The sequence below is a fragment of the Bombus vosnesenskii genome, unplaced genomic scaffold (genome assembly GCF_011952255.1).
Source record: "Bombus vosnesenskii isolate JDL3184/JDL3185 unplaced genomic scaffold, Bvos_JDL3184-5_v1.1 scf7180000016279, whole genome shotgun sequence".
Taxonomy (NCBI): domain Eukaryota; kingdom Metazoa; phylum Arthropoda; class Insecta; order Hymenoptera; family Apidae; genus Bombus; species Bombus vosnesenskii.
The window spans coordinates 1,974,210-2,001,288 of NW_022884348.1; the positions used below are offsets into that span (position 1 = coordinate 1,974,210).

The 27,079-nt window shown below is 42.2% G+C and overlaps 2 protein-coding genes across 9 annotated transcripts in view; one reads left to right on the forward strand and one right to left on the reverse strand.

Moving 5' to 3' along the window:
• Positions 1-555: 555 nt before the first annotated feature.
• On the forward strand, positions 556-26,865 carry LOC117242825 (elongation factor 1-alpha). 4 transcript variants are annotated; one of them, XM_033509789.1, is made up of 5 exons: positions 556-793; positions 4,280-5,119; positions 5,364-5,913; positions 14,541-14,544; positions 26,815-26,865. In XM_033509789.1, the coding sequence occupies exons 2-5, from the start codon at positions 4,297-4,299 to the stop codon at positions 26,848-26,850; spliced, it is 1,413 nt and encodes a 470-aa protein (XP_033365680.1). In that variant the 5' UTR covers positions 556-793; positions 4,280-4,296; the 3' UTR covers positions 26,851-26,865. The 4 variants fall into 4 exon arrangements, with proteins under 4 accessions (XP_033365680.1, XP_033365683.1, XP_033365681.1 ...); XM_033509790.1 differs by lacking the exon at positions 556-793 and adding an exon at positions 971-1,291; XM_033509791.1 differs by lacking the exon at positions 556-793 and adding an exon at positions 1,830-1,849.
• Positions 9,337-27,079, reverse strand: part of LOC117242827 (transcription factor cwo) — a 37,513-nt gene continuing 19,770 nt past the window's right edge. Inside the window, exons 1-5 of one of the 5 annotated variants that reach the window (XM_033509794.1) lie at positions 25,237-25,280; positions 24,223-24,352; positions 11,897-12,080; positions 11,344-11,580; positions 9,337-11,186 (exon numbers count right to left, since the gene is read on the reverse strand). In XM_033509794.1, the coding sequence (XP_033365685.1) occupies positions 10,609-11,186; positions 11,344-11,580; positions 11,897-12,080; positions 24,223-24,352; positions 25,237-25,265 (1,158 nt within the window). In that variant the 5' untranslated portion in view covers positions 25,266-25,280 and the 3' untranslated portion in view covers positions 9,337-10,608. Of the gene's footprint in view, positions 11,187-11,343; positions 11,581-11,896; positions 12,081-12,669; positions 13,329-24,222; positions 24,353-25,236; positions 25,281-27,079 lie in introns of those variants that run through there. The other 4 variants (XM_033509793.1, XM_033509798.1, XM_033509795.1 and 1 more) reach the window with 4 other exon arrangements.

Consider the following 27,079-nt stretch of genomic DNA (forward strand, 5'->3'; position numbering starts at 1 on the left):
TACGAAAATTTCGTTTAACGTTCGATGAAATTAGTCACACGACGAACAAATCCAATTGAAACACGGAGAAACAAAACTGCTCCTCGTGGCAATAACATCGGTCAATTGTTTGTAAAGCTGCCGAACGACCTGTGAACCTGTTGCCTCCGTAGCAAATTGAAAGGTAATACGAAGGAAAAATAGCCTCTGAGAAGAGAACTATTGTCGAATTTTACAAAGACCTATCGGAGTTTAAGAAAGTTATTGAGGGAAAACTGTAGGTTTCAAAAGAGATTATCTCGAGGGACAGACCTGCACAAGGCCGTCGAGAAACGGTACACAGAGAGGGTCAACGAACGTCTCGAACAATCATCGCGCATGCAATCGTTCGACGAGGCATTGGAAGCTGATCTCTGTCGCGAGAGGCCGCGAGCGTTCGCGTGCGCGCTCGCCCGAAATGCACCGACCGAGCTTTTATCCGGCAGTTGGCGAATCTACTCGCGGATGCATCATCGGTCAAAACTGAGAGCGGTGGCGCCGGTGAAAAATAGACGGTCGAGGCTGATCCGTCCAATCGTGTTCGCGGACCATCGTCGACCGTGTCGATGGCACATGCGCCCTTTACCCTTGGCCGCAGGCTACGCCAGCAGATGACACTGCGATTTCACCCCGGCCCGCTTCTCTCGCTCTTCCCGAGCCTTTTCTCCTTCTCCCTCCGCGACTCTCTCTGTCACCGTGTCCCGTCCTAGTGGCTAGGAGAGAAATACGTGCGATACCACGCGGATTTTCCAGCCTCTCCATCCCGTCGATACCGGTAAGTAAATCCTTCGGACAACTCCGAGCCAAGCGATATTGCGAAATTATAACGCGACGGACGTAAAAATCGATGTAAACGAAGCAGACGTTACTCTTCTAATAGTAACACGGAAGTGGAGCAGTGCCGGCCGCTGCCGACATATTGATTCGACCCGGTGCAAATCCGCCCTGTGCACGTTTCGTTTTTCGTAGATAAGAGACTAACGGTGATGTAAAACACTCGATAGACCATATTCGTCGCGTATAAAAGATTTCCAAGTCGAGTGTATCGTTAGAACAGATTCGACCGATCGCGTAGAATACGAGTAGGCGAGGACCGGGCACTTGGCGAGAAGTGCGCCGCTAGTTCGTTGCCGCGGCCATTACGCTGAGCGGTCGAGGGCGAGCATCTCGCGACGTAATCGCATCCGCTTAATTCGCGTTACTTATCTCGCTGTTCGTCGTGACTTATCTTCCTGTTCGTTGCTGGAGTTTGTGTAAACCTATTGGAAAAGAGGTAAGTGTCTAGAAACCGGTATTGAGATAGTACCGGCAGTTTCGTCTTCGCTTAACCTCTTTACCCTTAATGTTCAGTTGCATCATACGAGCGCGAGTTGCGTGCGAACGTTGTAAAACGTGTTTACGGTTCAACGATCTCCGAAACTGGAGAAAACGCGCAACATGGCACTTTCGTCGATTCGAGATGGTGCATCGTTCGAGATATTGGATAGGCGATGTCCGTGTCGCGAGCCTGAAATTGCGGATCGCGAAATGGCTGCTTCGCTCGGTCGCTCTGACTATTATTAGAAGAGGCCGGTGTATGCGAATCGTTGCACGCTATCGAACGTGTGCGCTACGTTAACGCGATTTCCATGGAATCTTTTAATCGTTCGAACATCGTATCGTCGAGAGTCGCAATTTTTGAAGGAAAAATGCACGAAAGGAAGGTTCGTAATACGGGAATGGGGTTTAATCGTGATTCTTTGGAATAATATCGATCGTAAGCGAGGTCTGGGTGGCCAGAGAGACATTTTCGTGGGGTGAAAATTAAAGCACGACAATGCTGATCGCCGTGGTGAGTCTGTCTCTCTTTTTTTCTCGTAGGGCTCGACCGAATAAGCGCGCATACTCGCACCGATGGTATTTTCGATGTGGCCCGCATGGGGCCCTTTCGTCGAATCAATACCCTTCGCGGTTCGTCAGCTAGCCTCCGTTGACACGTAAATATTAATTGTTCTCTCGATAGTCGACAACGTGCAACGAACCCTGTCCACCGAGCAATTACGATCGGGCCATTGGGCGCGCGATACAAGTTCGAAACGTTGATAATCCGCGAGAAATCGTCCTGTAATCCGATCGAATGTAATAAGTAATTACCCCGACCGCACATCGTGATTCAGTACTTACCCCGAGTAAAAAAGTGTTACGATCGATCAGCCAGTGAAACTCGACGCATTCTGTTAATAATCAATCGTGTTCTCGTCTTATTCTCATCCGAGATTACTTCGTTCGCGATAGTTATGGGGAAAGAATGTCGCGATCGACGGGGTTCGTGAGTTTGCGAAGTATTCTCGATGAGAACGACGCGATTATAACGCAGGGAGTGTGTTCTTAAGGGGTAGCTGGTCGTTTCGCGAGTTCTTGTAAACTTTTACGTAATAAGACGACAAACACGGGTAAGATGGAGTTGACGAGACAATTTTCCTGTAGGTGTTTTTAATAAGAAACGAGGCGCTACATAGACGATCTTAAAGAGGAGTAGCGACTTTCTCGAAGTGAATTCTCCTGCAATATGCAAACTCGTTAAACTGATTGATTTAATGAACAAAATTTTAAACGTAAAATTTCGCATTTTCTTTGTCTTTTAGTTCATATTCCTTTTAGGTGTGATTTATTCTCAAACGGGTTCGATTTGTTGCACTCTCGTTATTGCTTACAAACTTGAGAGAAATTCGATACATCCTACGGACGCAATAATTGTAGGAAGCGGCATGATTCGTCGAATCCGAGCAATCGATACAGCTCCACTCGTCAATGTGTGAACCATACACCGAAACGTGTCGGGAAACGTTTGTTATGTAACGATATGATATTTGAGCACCTCTCGTGATTAAGACAAACGATGTCTGGTTTGAAGAAGAAAAAGAAATTTTATTAAATTTACAAATAGAAAGAAAATAGGAAAATCGCGATAGAAGAAGTTGCGTCGTTTGAACAACGCGTCTTAAAGAAGGAATACAGTATACAAAATAATTAAAAAATTCTATCTGGCAAAAGACATTATTATTTTTCCAATAAAATTTTTATTGCTTTAAAATATCAATTATAGAATATATATCACAGATCTAAATACGTTTCTTTCGTTTGTTCAATTTAATTTCTTTAATTTTCTCTAGATAATATTTCTTAACCGTGTTAGACGATTTTACACGAAAGATTAGCCCTAAAGAATAATAAAAAATGTAACAAAGAAATATAATCTTTCCAAATTCCCATGACATTAAATATGATACAGAAACGGACACGACTGTCACGCAAAGTCTGTTAACGAACCAATAAAACTGCGATCGACTATGGAACATCTGGCGTGCCAGTAGTATAAGTACGCGTAAGATCAGTCAGCGACGAACGATTCAAATCTCATCACGAGATAACGTTTCGTCGTATTCCCATCCGACAACGAACAACATTCCGTGGTGTATCGAATTCCGGTCAATTATTAAGGACCTGTACGACCAATTATACGTAAATAAATAAGAACACACTGTGCGTACACGAGACAAATAAATTCGATGAATTCGACGATTGCTCCTCTCCTTTGAAACTTCTTTCGGTTCTTTGAAACGAGAATTGTCTCTTTGATGAAATTAAATCGAATAAGCTAAAAATATGAAATAATCGTGAAAATACCTTAATAGCAGCTAAACTATCGAATTAGCGTAAAAATAATTGTCACCTTCTATAATTTATCCATCGTTTATAACTTGCAACTGCTCAAAGAAGTCGAAGTAAGCTCGGATCAAAATAAGCTTTATCGATTGCAATGTATACGTCTGGTGTCTATCTTCGGTCAAAGGTAGTCGAGCTTATTTATACCGTTAGAAAGTTGCATTTGAGGGTAAGAAACTGTATACGCGATATCGAGTTGAAAGACAAAATCGTATTTTTAACTGGCTTTTTTAATACGAGCTTTGATAGAAGGTTACGCGATCTAACGAAGTTGCGATGTAATAGGACGCGCGGTTAGTCCGATTTTAACCGATCATAATCTACGAAGAAAATGGAAATCCTTTGTGTAGATTAAAAATGTAAAAAACGTAACGAAGAAACGGCCGTTATTTTCGTGCGAAATATCCTTTCGATTCTTACGAACAGCGTCCGATGTCGACATAACTGAAAAGGGGATCGCGCGCGTCGCGACTAATCGCCTTTCCATAAACGAGTCGAGCGAACCCAGAAATCGATAACGAAGCCGAGCATTCACGTAGCCTGGTCAATCTTGCAGGTAACTAGAGCGTCGACATGGGTAAGGAGAAGATTCATATTAACATCGTGGTGATCGGCCACGTCGATTCGGGCAAATCGACCACCACTGGTCATTTGATCTACAAATGCGGCGGTATCGACAAACGTACGATCGAGAAGTTCGAGAAGGAGGCTCAGGAGATGGGCAAAGGTTCGTTCAAGTACGCCTGGGTGTTGGACAAGCTGAAAGCTGAACGCGAGCGCGGTATCACGATCGATATCGCCCTCTGGAAATTCGAGACGGCAAAATACTACGTGACGATCATCGACGCTCCCGGCCATCGCGATTTCATCAAAAACATGATCACTGGGACGAGTCAAGCCGATTGCGCCGTGTTAATAGTCGCGGCTGGTATCGGTGAATTCGAAGCTGGTATCTCGAAGAACGGACAGACGCGCGAACACGCTCTGCTGGCGTTCACCTTGGGTGTAAAGCAACTGATCGTCGGTGTGAACAAGATGGACATGACCGATCCGCCGTATTCGGAAGCTCGTTTCGAGGAAATTAAGAAAGAGGTATCGTCGTACATCAAGAAGATCGGTTACAACACCGCTTCCGTGGCGTTCGTGCCGATTTCTGGTTGGCACGGTGACAACATGCTGGAACCATCGCCGAACACGCCGTGGTACAAGGGGTGGAAAGTGGAGCGTAAAGATGGTAACGCCGATGGAAAGACCCTGATCGAAGCCCTTGACGCTATATTGCCGCCGTCCAGACCCACCGACAAGGCTCTTCGTTTACCGCTTCAGGACGTGTACAAGATCGGTGGTATCGGTACTGTACCGGTCGGTCGTGTGGAGACCGGTATTCTGAAGCCAGGTATGAATATTTAGGATATTTAGGACTCGCCTAAATGCTTCGTCGCTTTTCTTCGACGACCCTTTTCACGAGAACAATTCGTTAGTTTGATTTTCACGAGAAATGTCTAGTAATCGTCGGTAAGATCTTCTCTTTGACTTTTACGACTTGAAACGTGTCTTGAAAGAAATAGCAAGAAAACGTAATTTCGATATTCGTATCAATATTTCGTTCGAGATGGTGATCGATGATTTTGCTTTCGCAGGCATGCTGGTAACGTTCGCTCCAGCAGCGTTGACCACCGAAGTGAAATCGGTGGAGATGCATCACGAGGCGTTGACGGAGGCATTGCCTGGCGACAATGTCGGTTTTAACGTAAAGAACATCTCCGTGAAAGAGTTGAGACGTGGCTACGTGGCAGGTGATTCGAAAAATCAGCCGCCGCGAGGAGCTGCCGATTTCACCGCTCAAGTAATCGTCCTGAATCATCCCGGGCAGATCAGCAACGGTTACACGCCGGTGCTCGACTGCCACACTGCTCATATCGCCTGCAAATTCGCCGAGATTAAAGAGAAATGCGACCGTCGTACCGGCAAGACTACCGAAGAGAATCCGAAAAGCATCAAAAGCGGAGATGCTGCGATCGTGATGTTGCAGCCGACTAAACCGATGTGCGTCGAAGCTTTCCAGGAATTCCCGCCGCTGGGACGTTTCGCTGTTCGCGACATGCGTCAGACTGTCGCTGTGGGCGTCATAAAGGTACGATTATTTCATACGGATATTTCGTGCTTCGTAGGCGATTCTTTACGACCGTTGTTATTATTATCATTGGCACTATCATCGTTAGAAGAACAACATGTCCGTTTAATTCGGTAACTCTTATGGATGTTAAGTAACTTGTAATTAGTAGCTTGTAAAATTTCACCGATAACGTCGGTTCAAATGGTGCAAGGGGACTTATCAGGTAATAAAATAATTGCCTATAATGTGATCTAGCAACATCGGGCGATTCAAGCGCTTTTCTTGCGCTTTTTATATTTTTATGGAGCTCTGATAGACGCGAAATGGAAAATATTTAATTTACGAAGAGAAGCTTTAATAACGTAGCTGGCGTTTCTCTTCTCCGATACGAATTAATCGCAACATTTGCAGCGATGTGTAACCGACTGTAATTGATTAAAACTTCGTTATAAAGTATCGAATATCTCGGCGTACGTTTCAATTATTTGCGGAGTTTCATTGAAACCGATATGTGCGCATACAACGTTTGATGTTCTTTGTGCAAGGTTCCTCGTCTCTTGCATTGATTAAAATCTTTGTTAAAGAGGCTCTTGAAACACAGAGAATTCGCTGGATCGAGATAAATTTTAAAAATTGGAAGAATACAGCGCATCGATGACGCCGATGGATATGTGTACACCATGCGGTATTCACCTTTGATATTTAATGGTTTTCGATGGTCGAAATGTCATGGCAACATGACAAGAGTATAATGATTTTTATTTTATTCCAGACCTCTGACATCTCTTGGCGCGTTACGCAATCTAAAGTACCGGGTATAGTAACCTGTAGGTACTTTGTCTCAAGCGAAACCTTTTTTAATCCGATGCAAGGATACTATACAAATTTGTCGCGAGGAAAGATTACATTGACAAATATATCCACGACGAGTTTAATAACTGTTTCTACGAAATTAAGATATAATTTCCTCGGATGAAATATTTATTCGTGTACATCTTGAGAGTAATTTGATATTTCGCCAAGAGCGAGAGTATTGTAATATTATATTTTTGGAATGACGAATCTACTGTCGTAGGAAACTAAAATTGGTATACTAAGGAAATTCCGATGGAATTGAAATTTAAGAAAGGATAGAATATTTTTCCAAAGATTGCGTAATCTTAAAGAATATTATATTAGGACGTAAGAAAGAGTGACGCGGCGTTAACCCTCGTCTGATAGCGTCAAACGCTTGGTAAATAACTGATAAAGTGACGCCAATTGTGATAAAAAATAAAGCCGTACAAATACGTTTATTCAGGCAGGAAAATTATTGAGGAATTATATCTACTTTTAGATACTATGCGTATTTGAAACTCTTCGTATTAATCAACCCTTATCTTTAACTTTTAAACGATCATTATGTTAGTTTCATGACGCTCTTACAGAATATATTTCAAAAGTTTATTTATGTAATGTACACAGCTATGTTGTTACGTAGATTACACGGGGTATATAGATTTCTGAGAAAAATAAGAAAGGATAAAGCATCACTGTCTAAAGGATATTCGATAAACGTCGTGTTACACGATTTCTAAAGAATTAATTTCATTTTTGTACTTTGATTTTGAACGCTACCGTAGTATGCACATTAAACGCATCTATCAAACAAACAACAAGAGCTATCGATCTAAAAAAAATCTCAAAATCTTCTGTTATACGAAAATCATAGAAAAATCCAGGTCGTGGCATTGCGTAAAAAACGAGTGAAAGTTGTATTCCTCTTCATTTTTCTTTTTCATAAATCGATCGGTCAAATAACAAAGCTATCGCTGTTTGGAGATATTTTCGAAACTAACAAACCTGTACGATAAAACGATGTCTCTTGTATCACGTATTGTTATCCCTTCCAAGAGTATAATCGGTAAAGATTTAACGTTAAAATCTATTAATTTGCAGAGTGTCACCTTTAAAGATACCCAGGGCAAGGTCACAAAAGCCGCGGAGAAAGCCCAGAAGAAAAAGTAACCATCAAGCTTCCTCGGAAGCTCGCAGTCCGCGGGCTGGTGCCCGACGAGCGTCTCCTCCGCGAGGGGATCCTCCGATAGGATGCAGTACGCCGCGGCTGCTTCATTCAACTCATACTCGACTAATAATAATAATACAAAAAGTGAAAAGATGTTGTGCTTACCCCCGTTACATTATCCGATAGTATTGAATCCGCGCATCTATCCGAATTTGCACATTCAGTTCACCCACGCCCCGCGCACACCCCACATATGCTAGGTGGATTCTTACGTTTTTACTTCATTCTTTACATTGACGAATATGTGTCCAATTACAGGTAAAACAAAACAACTAAAAAAAAAAAAAAACTAAAAGAACAAAAAAAGAAAGAAAACGTAAAAAAAAGCAGAACAATATTCAGTTCCCTTGAACTATGTGTAGTTAGGTTTTTCAATTAAACGTAATAACAACAGCAACAACAATTACACACGACCGATGAAACAGAACGGGATGATGACGTATGATCATCACAGCTTAATTGCGCGATACTAAACACGGGGCAGCGGCCGGTCACGACGAATCACTTAAGACCTCCGCGCCACATTATTAATTCGATAACACATTCTTTATTCACGACTTCCTGGCGTTTACGAAAGAAACACGCGTAGAACACGTAACACGCACCCATATAATACACGCATACAGATTCCCATATACCTAAACGAGAAACACTAACGTAACCTGATGCGATTCGAGTTGGACACATAAAGAGTGTACCCGCTGCTGCCTCGCCATCCCTTACTTTTTAATCTTCTTTTCGAAGGATTCGTTAAAGGCTGATTTGTTCGAAGACTTGGTTGCCTCGCTGCGAATAATTTTATTACTTGTATAAGAAATGTATTTATCTCTAGTTAGGGAACATTAGACTGTGCTCCCATCCCTTTCGCGGCTCGAAGGAAACTCGCTCCCGATCGAGGAGCTCGGTTACACCACCGAATCTTCCTCGTATTCGCCAGCGAGTTTCACTTCCGAGTTGCCTGTGTTAATCTCGGTGCCCCTAATAGACGCGTTCTTCAATTGTTTTGACCCTTAGCCAGTATTATGTTGATGTAATAAAAAAAAAATTTTAACCGCATTGTTTCATTCTTATTCCTTCCCGAAGCGATCTTTGCACAGACATGGGGATTTCCTCGTCAAATAAAATTCTCGACGTAAAAATTGAAAACATTACGTAGGCTTGTATATAAATTCTTCGAATGTTCGAATCCCAACAGAACGAAACGAAATCTTTTGTTTTTAATGAAAGTTATTCGATTATAAATTATAATTAATCGACATTCTCTAATTTCATTTGTATCGCATTGAAAGCAACGTTAAAAGATCCCCGAGTTGTCCGAAATTTTGAAGAGAATATTTTCAATTTTCAGCCGTGTTAAGGTAACGATAAATACGTTTAACATATACGTACATTTATAAGAAAATCATGGAAGATGAGATAAGAGGTAAAGGGCTATGGTAAATATAATTTATTCCGCATAAATTCTTCGTTAACGTTACAACTAAACGTGGTATGTACAAATATATATTTAATGCAATGATCTTACAAGAATTTAGTGTAATGCAGGTCTTGGTCAGTCTTTAATTGCTGAGGCCCGTTTGCCAGGGCGCCGAGCAGAATCGATCGTTCTTGCGATCGAACGTGACACAGAATTATCCGCAGAAAAGAAATAAACCACTATCTTCGTACATACGGAACGATCACATAAATGGAATTTGTTAACTGAAAATATTGTAGGCACTTCTGTCGGCTAGCTTACGTTTCGAAAACAGAACTTTGTCGGCCGATCGAATATGTTGCGGGCGATCCAGGCTCCAGTGCTACGAAAGAGTTCGACGTACATATGTATTTATACGGTGGTAGCTCAGTTGCTTCGCCAACATAAACACATCGATTAATCTTTATTTAATACTAATTACGCTCCGATTGACGTAATTCGACGAGTTCGATACTGTTGCGACTTTTATTCATCGCCCGACGCACTCGTCCAGCCGAAGAACAAAGAGAAAATGAAGCACAGGGAAGGGTGAAACGGGTAAAAAGAAGATACAAGGAAACAAAGATCGACGTAACAGAAAGGGAGAGGGGAAAAAATGTGGGAGGAACGGGATTCGACTGCGACGATACCGACATGTGAAAGGAGAAACATACCGAAGCTAAAGCAACCCCGGGCCTTCGAGCCCTAACGCTCGATCTCTACCAACGACGTCTCTCTATAATCTCGTCTTTCTCTCAAATCTCGTAAATGCTAAGACAACCCACAGCCTCGGTAAATATACAAAAGAAAGAAAAAACCATCCTCGACACCTCGTTCCTTCGTAAAACGCTAAAACACGCTATACACCAGCGTTCCTCCGACGTTAACGTAAGCTAAAGAACCAGAAAGAGAATAAAATCGCCGTCACCGTGCAACGATGACCGTTTCTTTTCCAAGAACCGATCGAACACGATCTTCGAAACATCTGGACGAATCGTTCGATGATTCCACGGTAGTCGATCGTGTCTTTGAACGAGCGCGATCGATCCGCGCCGTCGCCCATTCTCCTCGTCCACCGCGAGACACGGTGTTCGGCATACCGACAACGCCAATTTTAGCATGAGCGGATTTAGGATTCGTGGATCCAAGACGTACGAAGACACGCGTACACGCGTACACGTGTATCGACGGTTGGAACGAGCGAAACAGGATATCGGGTTACATTCAGATACGATTCCTGACTTTCCTTTATGTCTGTTGCTGGTGCGTAGGACTATGGTGGTGTGACCAGGCTGGCGGACTCGAATGGTTGAAGTTCACCGATATCGTGACCGGATGAAGCACCGTGTCAGGTCCGGTGTCCGACATGAAGTTCAGATGAGGCCTTAACAGAGAAGCTTCGACGGTTAACGGAACGTAGAAGGCGCCACCGTCGTGAAGGGCAAAGATCGGAACTCCGTGAGACGCGGATGGTTTTTCCATGCTGATGGTCGGCGGCGGACTGGATTTTATCCTCTCCGCTGAGAACCTTTGCTTGATGGAGCTCTTGAACTTGTAGTTGGAAGGCTTACAGTTGGTACTCGGCGGTGTACTGTGCGAATGGCTGCTATGATTGCTGTCGTCGCTCGCTATAGTCGGCGGTGGGATGATCGCTGGGCGCAAAGGACGTTCCGGATCACCGAAGGAACTTGCACCGGAGCTCGAGCCGTGGTCCGAATGACCGTTCGGCTGACACATCGTCGGAATGCTGGTGTGCGCGTAACTAGAGCCGTTCGCGATACCGTTCGCGGTTGGCATCTCTGGATGAGGGAAACCCAGCCTGTCACCTGCAATCGTGAATTTTGTAATCGTATAAAATTCACGCCGTTAATTTCGGTTTCTTATCTGATCTCCTCTTTTCTCTTTTCTTTTCGTGCATTTGTAGGAACTTTGCGCTATACTAATTTACGCTAATCTTCGTTATTTCATTTCGTAAGAACTCACTGGTAGCTAGGATCTTCTCGCAGTGCTGCTGCAAATGATTGATCAGTTGAACACATAAAGAGTCTCTGGCAAAAAAGCCCTCCACTTCCACGAGGAAATGCACGGTTTCGCTCAGACACTCTTGGAAACCCAGCCTGTAGTGTTCTGCCGCGGTAGATGCGACAGTTGAATGCGATACACTGTCCACGCTGTCTTCGGGATGCGTGTGCACCGACGTCACGGCTGGGTGTTTCGACTCTGAAATTTGATAAAATTCTTGTAAATACGACAAATTATCGAGATAAAGCCAGACACGTCTACTATACTATCAAAAGCATAATCACAGCACACGTAATTTCATATTGGTCGATATTTTTGTGAGAGAATTGTTATCTTCTAGGAAATTAAGTAAAAGTAATAAGAAATTGGCATTAAGGAATAAAGTAAAAGTAGCGTTATTTTTAAAAATCTTGCAAAAAGGTTCAAACGTGGCTGAGTGATTAAAAAATTACAAGCATTCTTTGGAAAGCCTGATTTACATCTAAATATTCTTTTCGATTGATCCGATTAGTACCTTGTCGAAGACCTTGAAGATGCTTCATGTGACGTATAGCCATTTCAATGATTTCGGTCTTCTCCACTCTTCCTCGGCCTTTCTTCAAGTACTCGGCCGGTATGAGCCTGCTCAAGTCGGCCAAACAATTATTCATACGATCTCTCCTGCGTTTTTCGATAATCCTATGAGACATTGGATCTTGCTGCAACAGCAGAAAAGAGATAACACGTTACTAAAACTTTCGACAGTTTGCGTATGATAACGAAGATGATAGCGAGACGATCGTTTCCACAAGATAATTAACAATATGATACATCATTGCGCTATTCCGAGAGCATGTGTATATAATCGAGCAGCATGTATGACGTTGGTAATATTGTTGCGTTATCTGAAGCTTGCCAACAATTTTTCCGATTTACGATAAATAATTGCGGTATCTGATGTGTGGTAGAACGTTACGTTCGGCGTTTGACGAAAGTTTACGCGATGCAAAAAGGACGATGACGAGTCGGACGATGTTAGATGTCACTTTGTGCTTTCGACACAGATGCCACAATTCTCCTCCTACGTAGATGCTGTTCTTCGATAACAAACGTCGTTTCGCCGCACTCTTTAAGATACAGTAAACTGGAAAACGAATACCGAAATTTCTCGAATTTGTTGAACTTCGCGATGCTTCGAGGTGGAAAAGAAGCGAAAAAGACGGTTCGCAAAATGCTCGGCGAAACGAGAAAACAAAGTGGCGCGACTTAACAAAGAAGAAAATCGTCGATCGTGAAATAAGATGTCACCTCTTTATTCATACAGCGTCTCTTCCTCAACGGTGGTGAATGCGCTACCGCATCGACGTGGCTATTCGCGGTGTAGTATTGCATGTTCAAAATATTGTCCATACTGTGCGTCACCATCGTGTTCGGAACGCAAGAACGCGTGAAAACTAATACGCCGTAGTCCTGCTCCGTTTTCGAGTAATCGTACAATCACAGACACTCGCACTCGCGAACAACTTGGCGTAATGGTGGCACGATACGAGTAGGGCCCTCTTAGCAATTTAATTAGAAGCCTGACGAAATTCTATCTTACATCCAAGAATATTGCTGTAAGTGGCACGTTCGAACGTTTCCACGAATCGCGCCTCTATATCGCCCCCTTTCAAAGACGTCACTCGATTCGAATCTCGGCGAACGTTACTTCGGTGGTATCCACTGCAGAAAAATACTTCTACTTCACGATCTATGTATACGATAATTAACGATATATTCCACAAAGAAACGACAGACAGTTGCGCATACTGTCGTAAAGGAAAGCAACGTCTCGTATAAACTGACGAAAATAGAGGGACACTGTCGATAAAACGAGACGAAACGATACGACTCGTACGATGTCACGCGAAGGCAGCGACACACTATGCGTACTTCGATATGGTACGACCACGACTGCGATCCACAGCCGGCGGCGCCTACGTTCCTTTAACGAGGAGGGAGATGCCGCTTCGACGATGACGCCGCGCCGCCGCTATCACGTGTTGTAAGCGCGATGCATAACGCCCAACACGTGAGGAAACACGTTTCACCGAGGAAGCCAGCCCCGAGAATTCTCTTCCGTGGCAATTTTCTTCGTTCGCACGCGAGTGCATTCGATGCACACGGCTCGAACCGAATTGCCGCTAACGCCAACCGCGGAGAAAAAAGCGGCGACCGAGCCGCGAGGCGAGCGCCTTCTTTCTAACCGACGAGCACGCGGATTACCGCCTTGAACCAGATACATGCACCGACCACGACTAATCACGCACGTGGCAAGATAAAATAAATTATTTTACATCGGTGCCACGGAATCGTGATCGTGGAGCCTGGCCAAATGTTTATGATCGCAGTTGCCGTAATGGTATTTTAGGAAAGCCTGTGTAGTTGGACGAAACGAAGGAAATCGGAATACGGATCCATCTATGCGTTCCTCGACGAAATCGAAATGCGAATTTATAAGAGAAAAGTGTAGGAACGAGTATCGGGGAATTTGCGAGATCGATGGTTTTATCGAAATTTTTGGAACAAACCTCGCTGCGAATTATCATACGCTTAACGAGGAAAAAGATAATAAATAAAACGGAAGATCCTACGAAATAAACTCGATACCACGGAGTTCGTCCCTCGTGGTATTATCCGACGAACGCTATAGCGTTCGATATACAGGCTCGGTACAGCGAACTGTAATCGAGAATTGCTCGTTGACCCTCGACTTCGACGTTTCTGCTGATTCGACGAGACGCGACGAGAACAGCGCGGCGATCCGGGAAAGGAGCCGGATCGCGAAAAATCACTAGGGAACTACATTAACGGGGTCGAGTTATCGGCATTCCGGATATAACCGGACCAGGGAGAACTTTGCGGCTGACATCGAAGCCTGTGTTATGACCAGAGTTTATCGAGAAACGCTTGACCTCCTGGTGTTTTTTAAACGATAACCGGGTATCACCGGATCTAGCAGCTTCATCGCCACTGGTAATAACAAACGAACGCTGTAAGCATTTTACGGTACGTCTATGTTTGTATTTAAGACACGCTACAAAGCATTGGTTCGACGATGCGCTTTATCCGTCGATCGATAATCGGTTGGGCTAGCTGAAAAATTTGCCGCGATGGGGCATCGTTCGGTTCACCGTTAGATCGGTCGGTAATTCGGTGCAGCGAAAACGTTATGGTTCTTTACAGTGGCAAAACGCTTCGGCCGAGATCGCCGCACGCTGGGCGCTTTTATAACTATGGAAAAGAAAACTTCGTCCAATTTGAGCCAAGCGACATAGTGAGTCGACAGGGATAACTTCACCGATAATATAAGAAATATAACTAGTAAATTAATCGGTAAATAAAAGAAACGTCTTAAGAAACTCTTCTCGTCTTACGACTTTTTTTAGTAGCTACCTCGGTAAACGATCGTTTTTATCATCCGTAACATCGTATCAGATATAAAAACGAAACGCTCGAACATTAATATATTGTCATCCAACTCGTTTGAATAAGCAAATCGGCACCAGAAAGCTAGAACGCACGAGCCGTTGATTTTAATATACTATTGCGAAACATGTTTTTCACGTCGCTTGTACCCGGAAACGTGCCTTCCTACGAAGACTTTACATCTTGACGTAGGAAAGATGAATGGCCTTGATAAGAAGAAAAGAACAGCAATTCCGTGCGAGGATGATAATGCTGTTTGAATATTTAAATTTAAGCGAAGATAGAGAAAGGGATATAAATAATTTGAAAAAAAATGTTAAGCGATCCGAATATTTATCAAAGGTTAAATCGCCGATTCCGTTGCTGATAAGACTGTACCAGTAACACGAACAAATACACGGAAATACACGGCTTCTCACGGAAATGTTATTTACTCGCCGCTGTCGATGCATATGAAGCATTACTTTTCGCATAAGTCGTCTAATTCTAGAATATCGCATATCTAATGTCTCCGGCGGACGAATGATCACGTTGACTGCGAAAAATACATTTACGAGGACAAACGTGCGAGACTGATTACGAGCAACACCTTGTGAATGGACACGTGCTGTTTTTAGCAACCCTGACGCAACTGGCTACGTATTATTTTTGTTACGAACATAAATTATTATGATTTCCCAGGAGTAAAAGAAACGTTAGTCGTTGGTTCGACTTCGATCGACACACACTGCTATTCCAATCATATATTGCGATAGTATCCTGACTAATATCATGTACTCCAATCGTTTATTAATATCAGCCAATGCGGCTATAAATTCTGCAAAAACGCAACGTTCGCAAGAATCATAGTGCCTTCTTTATATCCCATATGAACGATGTATTAGCTATAAACGGAAACACGTTCGCGAAATAAAGAATCATGGTATTGATAGATTTTTACGCGGCTGAAGAAACGCGATAGAGGTTGTACTAAAGTCCAAACCAAGAGGCACTATTTTCCAGAATCGAATCTGCATCGCGCCGGTCCACTGGAGTATGATTAACCTCCGATCGGTTATCGAGAAAGCTCAGTTATCGACTTCGTTTAATGGCACCGCGCGAAGTCCAAGACGATATCCCATAACGACGCACTTGCGTCTCATTCGCAGAAAGCTCATAGCAATCGTTACGTCTACGTCAAGCCCTCGTGACGATCCGTTTGTTCGTAATCGAACTCCAACGAAACACGTGACAAGAAAATACGAATTCCCCCTTTTGTATCTCGATAAGGAATAGCAGGGGGCAGTACTGGCGAAAAACATAGGGAACAACCAGCCATTTCGTAACAAGATCGACAATTTCACGTCGGTCGTGCGTTTCATTCGCCGGAGACAAAATAACAAGTGAGTATTTCATACGGTTAAAGCAAACATGCGATATCGTCGAATGATTCACTAGCCCGTACTTCTATACAGTTACATTTCCATTATGGATATATTGCGATGAGTTATTTAACCATTATGTGCATAACTGGCATATTCGAAGAATACAAAAGTTATTAAGAATACATAGTGTTTATTTCGCTCGAAAAAGGTATCTCTTCTTTGTCTTTGAAATTCGTATTTCGATTGCAAAGACAAAAGACGGAGACAAAGGTTATAAGAGACAAAGAATTAAAAATGCGAAGGAACGGGAGAGGGGCAGAGCGTATAATCGTTGTTTCTCAATAAGTAAGAAAGTCAGTAGTTGCCGAAATAGACAATTCTGTCGAAATATGGGGAATTTAACTAATCGGTGACTAGATGGCATCACGTGCGAGACGAATCAGTGACACGCAACGTGCAACACGTGCAACGGTGCAACGAAGAGAAGAGATAACAGTTATCTGTCTGTGCATGTAAGTTGAATCGGAGGAAGATTGTATTCAGCTCGGCTATAAAATTCGTTTGTCGTTCTATTCCGATACAATTTCGCGACCTTTCAATTCTGTTAGCTATGTTTAGCGCGAAACTATGAAATTACACGATACCTAAGGTTAGTTTTACAGGGATCTCGCTTACAACCGAGTCCAGTTCAGTCTATAACCATTATGTGATCCGTAACAGTCGAGCGACACGGTCTGTACGATCGTTTTATTCAGTCGTACCATTCTATTTTAAGAAATAATAGCAGTCAATGTTCGATGTTAGGAACTTTAAACATAACTTATGGAAACGTTTCGAATGTAAATTTAAATGCTCGTCAAAGTCAAATAACTGCATCTAATAGATTAGGAAGTAAATATTGTCTCTAGAAACGATTTTAAGAATGACGGAACGTTAAAAGTATCGCTGAACGAAAAGAGCGGAATATGTAAGGTTAGAAAGTAAGAGGTAATAACCTCTGTATAATAAGTAAGTAGAGGTAAGTAAATTTGAAAATTTTCTATCGCGAACAACGTACGAACGAAAGTTTTTAAATAGGCGAGAATTTTAACTCGTAGATGAAAATTCGAAATGAAAAGTTACCGTTAAATATCGAATATCGTAAAATTCAATTTTTCTAATCTAAGTTCATCTCGCTATCAAACCAAACGAGACTAAGAGAAAAGTACGTTGTAAACTTAAAGCGTTGAGCGAAAGCAGGGTACTTTGTAACTCTGGAAATCTTTTTAACGGTGACACGCGAATTCTGTAAAATTCGTGTCACAACGTTTGTAACTTGAACGACGTAAGAAAGGTCGCTGCTCTTATGGAACACGAATAAGTTCTCTCACATCGTTTCTACGCCAGTGATATTATTATTTGGGTCGCTACTGATAATCATCGCTTCGTGAGCGTTTTTCCTCGAGCGCCCAACGAGGGTCAAAACGATTTTCTGGCCATGTTACTCCGTTTCACAAACAACTAATCATTTCGAAGCACGAGAATGAAAATACGATCTGCATAAGGAGACAAGCTAAAGGCTTTTTCATGCGACGTTACGAACAGGTTTTCTTCGAAACGCGATAAACGTACTTACTCTACGTTACTCTACGAAGTTTCAGAAAACCTGCAGAGGCGCGTGACTCGCATTATCTCGATCGTCACGTGCAAAACAGACAAGGAAACGGAACATCTACCGAGAGACCGCTACTGGTTGTTGTTCGCGCGAAAGACATAGAACAGGAGCGGTTAGGTAAGAAAATGTGGTTGAGCAAAGAAAAGCGTAAGTACATATATCTGATAACTACGTCGGTTAAATAGCTTTTAATTAAATAAGTTAACGTTGTTACTCCGCCATAAATTGTTATTCCAATATGTTGTTAATATTGCGCGTTTGGCGAGTTCCAATACCTACGATGTTTGAATAATATCAATTTGATTGAAAAGAAAGACAAGATAAAAGTCACGAAATTTAGGAAGAAAGCGATTAAGAACAGCGTAACTTAATAATAATTTACACGTGAAACGTGAATTTCATTTCTTTCGCGTGCATTCGCGTGGCCAAGGTTCATTACATACGCAGAAAATTATTTGACTTTCCGATCGTTTACACTTTAAACAGACGATAAAACGTGGATCGTGTGGAAAGTACGAAAATTGAATTAGTGAGCAAACGTTGATTTTATTGTACGTATGTCGATTCCATACGAACGATGGAATGCCAATACTCCAGACGACATAAAAACTTATGGCAAACTCGGAGTTTTTTCTTGGTTATCCAAAAAATAGGTGTCGATGAAAAAATGAAAAAAAAAAAAAAAAAACGCGAAAGGAAAAAAGGGTACGTATACTCGTAGCAAATATTTATCTTGTAGCGTGTGAACAGTATGTTTGAAATATTCTTCTTGCTCGACGAGTGAACACTATAAAAAGCAAACCCGAAGAAGCATCGCCTAATCTTAGACGGTTTAATCGCGAGCGGAGTACGCGCTTGGGGATCGTCATTGGCCCGTGGTAACACCCGATGACGTAGAAGCTGTATCGAGACCCTGACTCACTGCCGAAGCCATGACCGAGAATCCGGTCAGGTATTTCCCCGCGTGAAACGTTACGGTGGTGTGAAAATCACGTTCGTGCCATCGAGCACATCCGCGACACGTCGTGCATCGTTCAGAAGAAAAAACGACCGCGTATAAACCATACTTCTGGGAAATTCATCGAAGAACCTTGCATTCACCAAACCATTGCGAAGGTTACGATTCGATTCTCCATTCCATCGTATTTAATCCTAAATAATGAAACGGATAAGATAATCAATTCCATCGAGCGTTAATTCATTAAGAAACGAATCATTTGTATCTATATCTATGTAAGACTATATCTATCTAATTATTTATATTTAAGCATCGTTTGCTAGAGGAATGACACAGCTGAAAGAAAAAAAGAAAAAAAAAAGAAGGAAGAAGAAGCCATTAATTATGAGATATCTGTGAAAATTAAAAGCGAATAGGTATTTTTACTTTATCAATTGTATTAAATTCTGGATAATTGCAAGAAACGATAAGATAATTAAATACGATAAAATTATCGTAGCAACGGATTTATTTAAACAATTACACGTATTAATCGTAATTAAATGTTTGTATGACAGTGATTAAGATGTAAATAAAAATCTGTGAAAGTCGTAAACGTCGATTTCCTTATATAACGTGTTCGTTTGAGAGACGGGAATCGAGCACGTGGGAAATTATTGCATAGAAGACTATTATGGAAAATTACCATTTACCGTAGTAGGGGATTAAGAAACACCCTGCCTATTTTTTACCTTATCAATTGTATCGTTCTCCGGGTGATTCGATATGTATGCAACGACTGATATACGCAAAAACGTATAACAGGCAAAAACAAACTCTTAGAATTATTCGATTCGCAATATAGTAATATAATATTGGATCGGCAACAAGTAATGGAAAACGCATGGTAATTGCAAAATAACTGCAATACGATGGAAACGAATTAATCCTCTCGTGGTCGTAATTTGTGTACAAAAAAGTGTCGATAGAATTTTTCGAGCAAAAGTAACTGAATACCTTGATATCTGTAACGTAGAACAATCGTCGTGTTTATTACAAGAGAGTTTATCTGACAACCTGGTTTGATCGAGATGTTAATCAAGCAGCAACTTAATCCGAGTACGAAACATGTCAAAAACAGGTCACAAGGTATCACTGATAGCGTCGTAAGAAATTCAAGAGGAAAGAAACACAAAATATCGAATATTTTTGTATACCGTTCTCGTGGAAAATTGGATAGGTAACGTTCCCTTTTTGCGCCCCATTTTTACTCGCATCGTCACTTCTTTAAAAATACGCTTTGGAGGATAGTTTTAATAACTCGAGCTTTATATATTTTTGCATTTTTATCGATCGGTTATTGTCTAATTTTAACGAACTTCCGAATATTTATTTAAACACTGAACGCTTATCAAAATTACCATAACGTTTCGCGAGAAGCGTCGATTAACAAAATTACGAACATCGATATTCACTCGGCAAGTTCTAACAAACGGAACAAAATTTCTCCGACAGACGCATAACGTTTCATACGTAGATCGATTATTCTCAAATCAGTTTAAACGAATTACCATTTAACAAATGTCGTATCTTCGCTTCGCTCTACGATTTCTTCGTAATCTCGGTCGTAAGCTCTCATCGAAACAGGTATTATCACGACATACGACTAAAGTACGAGAACAAACTTTCGAGATTACAGAATCTTTACTAAAAAAAGAAAATGCTTGACTTCGCTGGCGTCCGATGTTTTCAACCACCGATCCTCTCGAAATCGATCGAGATTATATAACGATACGAAAACGAAGGTGATTGCGTAACACAAGATAAAGAGCCGGAGATTTTCACCTTAGCTTCGATTTGACAACCTGAATTGGCAGTCGCGATGATTTCGAAGATAGAGAGAGAGGGAGAGGGAGAGAGAGACTCTCGACTCTGCGCCGATCCTTAGAATCGAGTCAAGGATAGGCGAGACGTCGTCGTTTCGAGCGGGTCGCGAAATAAATTATTTTTAAGTCCTCGTGTCTTCACGAAAATAAGCGTGAGCTTACGTTACCAATCCGATCGACACTTTCGCAACTGGCCGTCCGATTTTAACGGAAACTTAGTCCAAATCAAAGTTCGTAATAAACGTATCGCGAGGCCGATAACAACGCTTTTTCGGTCAACCGCTTAGAATCATCTGGTCGCTAAATCGACTTTGCATCGAGCGAAGAGACAAAAGAAAGCGCGATGGACTTCGTCACGGTCACTCGTCGTCGTTAAGGTAAGATAAAATACGAACTTTACCGTGCGAATTTCCCGGGGAAGATGCTTTCATCTCGTCTCAACGTGAATTTCTCTCGTAATTTCGATTTGTTGGAAAAATGATGTCGCGTGTCTGGAGAAGCGATCGTACGGACGTTCGGACATGACGAGGAATTGGAAAGTTGTTGCGCGTGAAAATTAGGGGGTCACTGAATCCCTCGGGCGCTCTTGAAATTCTAATGTAATCCGCGAATTACCATAAAGCGACCTAGCGATGAAAGCAGGCCACTTGAAATTCCCAACTTTTGTATCGATTAGCTGTACGCGCGTGAACACCGAAAGCCGCGTTTCCTTCGCCGTGAATTCCCAGTTACACGCTCGCTATAATCGCTGAGAGAAGGCATTCGTTTGCATCGCGAATCCGCGTGATCGGTCGTTTGGTTTACGTGATCGCGAGCAGATGCTTCGTCACGCTCAACGGTCACTTCCTGAACGAGAACCGATAATGGATCTAGGAAGCATAGAAATTGCGAAACCACTACCGAAGCACAGAAATTTATCCTCCAATTTCAGACACGTTCTAAAAATAACACATTCTATAAATACCTCCAACTTTTTGGAATACATTTCGTACTAATTCTTATATGTACGTGTGTGTGCGCGTGTGTGTATGCACGAATCATTACGAACGCATTCGGTGCTCCACTTTCGGCAAGTTCGAGAGTTTCGACAGAGTTTTAAACCGAAATCAAATTTATAGAACATTTATGAAATAGCAGATGTAACTCGTGTACGCTTCCCTTGCTGTCTTCGTGCGTTATTTTATCCAAAGAGTCGTAAAACTCAACGCAGGTTGTTTGTCACGTGCCCTTCGATTCACGACGTTCGTGCCTCGATCGGCATCGTCCGCTTAAAACGAAACGTTTACTATGATAAATGTAATCGGAATGATCGTTACGCCACGGATGGCGTCACCATGGGAAACTTTACGAAAATAAACGGGATCCCTGCTAATTATCAGTCGTAGTTGTAATCAACAGTACGATTGCGTCGCCTTTCGCAAACGATTAAAGCGCTTTCATTAACGACTATACAACGTTGTTGTTCGTGCACGTCTGATCGGAACGTGTATCGTGAACTGTGGACTTATGTAAAAGTGGCACGACCGATCGAGAGATGGCACGTTACTTTCAATGCGAGCATCGAACACACTGTGCGTGATATATCATTTTTAAGACTTTTTAAGAAGCCTAACGAAAAACGTCGTTATTACGATTGAACCAAGCGTTTCGATGGCTCCGTCATTCGACTGCCATCGTGCTACGTTCATTTTTACTTTACGATCTTTGCCATTACAGCGCCTTGGTTCGACCCACCCCTCGGTTCAAACCACAACCGAATCGATCGTCGCCGACAGACATCGACGAGAACGAGAGAACGTGGTCGGTTCCTTCGAAGCTAGTAACACGTGAATTAGAATTACCCGTGCGTGAATCTGCAACGACGCAAGTGCGGCGGACGCACGCAAAAGCAATTGCGCAAGTTGCCTTGAACGATGCTGGATGTCTCGACGCAACGCGATACGACGCGACGCGACGCGACGCGACTAATATCCGCGCCACGTTGCTCTAATCGTCAAGCCAGCCCCTGCCAAAACTGGCATTCCCCGCGTTTCACGCCAGACACGACGCCAGAGATTCGAACGTGCTCGTTGCACGTGATCCGATGCAATTACAGAATGAACAGGATATCGTTTCACGAGCGTGTCGCATGCCCGTTGCGTGTAAATATTAATTCAGAACAAGCCGACCTCCCTTCTTGCGAATCTTCGATCATCGTCACGTTTTATCGGGCCATTTTTATCGAGATAAAATACCGCGCCACTACCTAAGGTTTTATATTCTCCGATACATATCACGCAATCGGTTAAGCAGTACTTTTGTTTTTCTACGTAAATTGGAACGCGCGTGACCGAAGCTTCTTCGAGCTAATACCTGTTTAGCGATCGTACTTAAACCGGCGACAAGCTGTTTTCCTGGAATCAATTCGTTTCGCGTCTATTTGTGTTTATTGCTACGATACGATATATCATGCGAAAATAGAATTTACGTGGTCGAAGCTTCGTAACGCTCGCGAAGAAAAGTAAAAAGCGCAAAAAGCAGAAGGATACGCAACATTCGACGCTTTTTGTCATTGTTGCGTTACTCGCAGATAGAGTCGAATATAACACGTTTCTTACGTGCAATTACCAGCTTCCTTAAATTCTAAAAGTACATTTTTCTCGGCCATACGTTTCAAAAGATTATACATAAAACATATGAATCGTAAAAAGAGCAAACCGTTAACGTATTCTAAAACGCATAAATATTAATTTTACTTCGTCTCGCGTAAGTTCGATCGATTTAAGAAAGCCACGAATATCAATGTCATAATTCTAACGTGATGGTTAATCGGCCATATAAAATATTCATGAAAGAGCCCTACCTATATCGTGTGGCGAACCTATGTAATGGAAACTCCCGAGTGGAGAATCCGCCACACCTGGCCAAGCTCGTAAAATCAAGCTATACTGCCAAACAACGTGGCGATGCCAGCGATCCGAATAATTCGTCAACGACTTTAACAGGTGCATTCCTCGGGACGCGATATGCGCCTCGAGGGGCCACGTTTTCTGGCACGTATTGCTCGTTAATATAACAGAATCGTAACCTGAACCACAGTTTGAATGAATAATCGACGACGAATCAAAGGAAACGCGCGAACCAAAATTTATCGAAAGTCGAAATTCGATACGGATTTTATAATAAATAAGAAAGGCCTTTATAAGTTTGGCCAAGGTATACAACGCCATGCTGAAACCAATTTCGCCCAGACGCGATGTCGCAACCCTCGTTTTCGAGAAACGTGACCGTCATCGGTGGCAACCAGCTGTTGCATCACCAGTCGATTCGAAAACACGGAAAACCTTTCTCTATGCTGGCCTAAATACCGGTTCCTCGAGCGACGGATCTTACCGCGGCCTTTCCGGTCCCTGTACCGTATACGAACTTGCGAAGATCGATACGTATCGCGGTTACTACAGTCCTGAACTGCTGGCTAGCATAGTCTCTTTCTTTCGATTTCTTCCGAATCTTACGAAGAAAAGAAAAGCGATACGTTGGTGAACGATATAAAGAGAAGACAAAACGACTCACCCTAGAAACCTTCTTCTTGGTATAAACCTCGTCATCCTCGGAGGCTGTAGCAAAGTTCAAGTTTCCTTCGCAATACCCAGCGCCTATTCCCATCCTGTATATCTCGTCCTTGCAAGATCTAGCATCCAGACTGCAAAGAAAACATAGAGCATCCATTTATACCAGAGTCCAGTTGGCTTTCTTTGTTCCTCGTATATCGCTAATAACATTACGTCGATAATATTGCGTTTACACAACTTTTACGGGTTGTTTTAACGCTTAGTCCCTAATGGGCGAGATATAAGGTGAAACGATTTCAAAATTCGATCCTTGGAATTTCGTAACGGCAGTCACGTAAAGATCGTGAATTCCTGTCGCGACTGCACCGTGACGCATGGTGCTCCGACGAAAAGAAATTTCCCGCGACAGTTCCGTGAACAATGGCACAGCGACAGCAGAAAGGATGTCGTGTTCGAATAACTCTCGTCGCTTTCACATTCGTGCGAGTTTTAGTAGAAACGTCGAAGGTTCGTAAAACTCTCGAAAAATGCTGCTCGAGATCCAGCCAGAAATGGATCGTTGTAAAACGTTGAAAAACACGGATCACCAGGACCGTGCGAGCTAACAAAACACGTGGTCATAAAACCGATTTTCTCAATTACGATTACTCGACGCGCAAATATATGCGAATTCCTCTTCGAACCACGAGTTTCTGATTTATTACCGGACAGTACCATACTTTACGACTTCTAGGGATCGTTGGAATTATAAGAAATTTATCATTTTCACGATTCGCGGAGATCGTTTGTCAGATATTTTACTAAATAATAAAAAACAAATTCTTGGAAGTCTCATGCCTGAATTATACGCTTCGTAATGTACAAGAAGTAGACGTTTCGACGTACGTTAGAAATTTTAATTTATAAAAATGTATACGACAGATACGTATAATAGAGACGAACGTACATGTATAATAAATCGCGAGCAACTTCAAGGTTCCGGTAAATTGAAACATTTCGACAAACGTATACGAACCTGTTATTTACTTGTCTCGAAATATCCATCGAAGTTTCTATTCTCGTTCTCATTAGTCGAGTCGTTACTTGCTTCGAGTAGCTCGAATTCGAACGAGTCGATTAATCCGAACGAGTTTGAAGAATCAATGGGTAAATGGAACGAAGTTCCGCGATGCGGACGAGTTACCAGATGTCGAGCACGTGTTCATCGATCGGCGCGTTACTCGCGGAATTTCTCTAGGCGGAAATGATCGTCGTCCATCCAGCTCGGCCGCAGCTGTAGGCGCACGCTTTACGTAACGTTTCGAACTACGGAGCGAACGTTTCAGTCAATAACCCGACACGTCCACGTCCTCTGCCCCGTTATAGATTTCTTGCTGTAAATAGAGTGGACGGAAAAGGCACGAGTATCCGCGCATTATTGATAACACCAGCAATGTCGTACCGCGTAAAAGTTGCAGCTGACACCGGTTCACCGTGCAGCTGACCGAACGCTACGACAGCCTTAACGATACCCCCGTTTTCCCATCCACATAAATATTGAGGAACAGCTTAAAGGTTCTCAGATATTTGCGATTCGTCGCGTTCAAAGAGCATTGAATCACAACGATACAATAAGGTCTAAAGAGAATCATCCTCGCCGATGTAGGGCAAAGCGTAGCTTTCCAACGAATTAACAGAGTCAATCGCTAGGTATAGGATCGGTCGGATTGCCGACGAATAAGTAATACGTACATAGACGACGAATATCTGAAACGGATGACAAAATTCGTTGGTACTTTGATAAAACGTAATAGAACTCAATGAAAACGTTTTGTCCAGTATTTTTCATTTTTCAAGATGTGTTAAGATATTCGAAGTTACCCGTGTTTCTTACTTTTTTGGTAAAGTTATGTTACACAGGCTATTACAAGTTGTACTATACAGATGTTGATCGATGTTAAACAGCTTCTAAAGATACAACTTTTTCTACAGAATTTCCTTTCAAAAATTCCACCATAATTCATCTATAAAAATAGCCGATATAATCGGTTAATTTTGGAATTTCCTTCGAACTATGACCCATTATCAGAAGGAAACGTTGTACGTACCGAGACAGCTAGATGATATTAATAGATGGACTATTCAGCAAATATTCTCTTCGAAGTTATTCATAGAGCATTCTCTTCCATCTCATTCACCATTGTACGCTTCAATGTCGTACAAATATTTTTAATTGAAAAATTGTCCGACAAGACGATTGCTTGCTTGATACTTGATAATTTGTAGAATAACTACGCGCAAATTAAATCACGCTATACACACACAACATAGATGCAAGAAATCGTGATTTTCAGCGGGCAAACGTCTAATGGTTTCCGTCACAGCTCGTTTACCAGTCATCGACGAGGAAACGATTACAATGCGGTGAGACCGAATAAAAACGCGCTAGCTCCTGTTTTCCTTTTACATCGCAAATGCAACTGTGCTATGTACCAATACGGTAAGAATAATTAATTACGTGGAAACTTCGAACGGTTTCGAATTTTTCAACGGTACCAAACGATTAACTTTCCTGCATATAATTCAAGCGATATTCGTAGTGAGATTTTACGAGTTATCGGTATTGATAAATTTCCCTGCATTGCGGTAAAATGTCCGATGATGAAAGAAGACGTTTCTAAGAAGCACCTGAAAACAAAGGAATTAATAAATTCCAAGAAACTTGGTAATCTCTAATCAAAGACACGAAATTTTCTATGCTCGAAATTGGAGTTTTCGATTATAAAGAAAGAAAATCCCTACAACCTACAACTCGTAACTTGTCAATTCATTAATATCATTTACTCGATACAAGCATTGTGTAAGAAGAATTTGTTATG

Excerpts from the sequence above, each read along its gene's own strand:
- LOC117242825 (XM_033509789.1), top strand. The coding sequence starts at position 4,297 with ATGGGTAAGGAGAAGATTCATATTAACATCGTGGTGATCGGCCACGTC. Across the intron at positions 5,120-5,363 it reads GACCGGTATTCTGAAGCCAG|GCATGCTGGTAACGTTCGCT; the intron begins GTATGAATATTT and ends TTGCTTTCGCAG.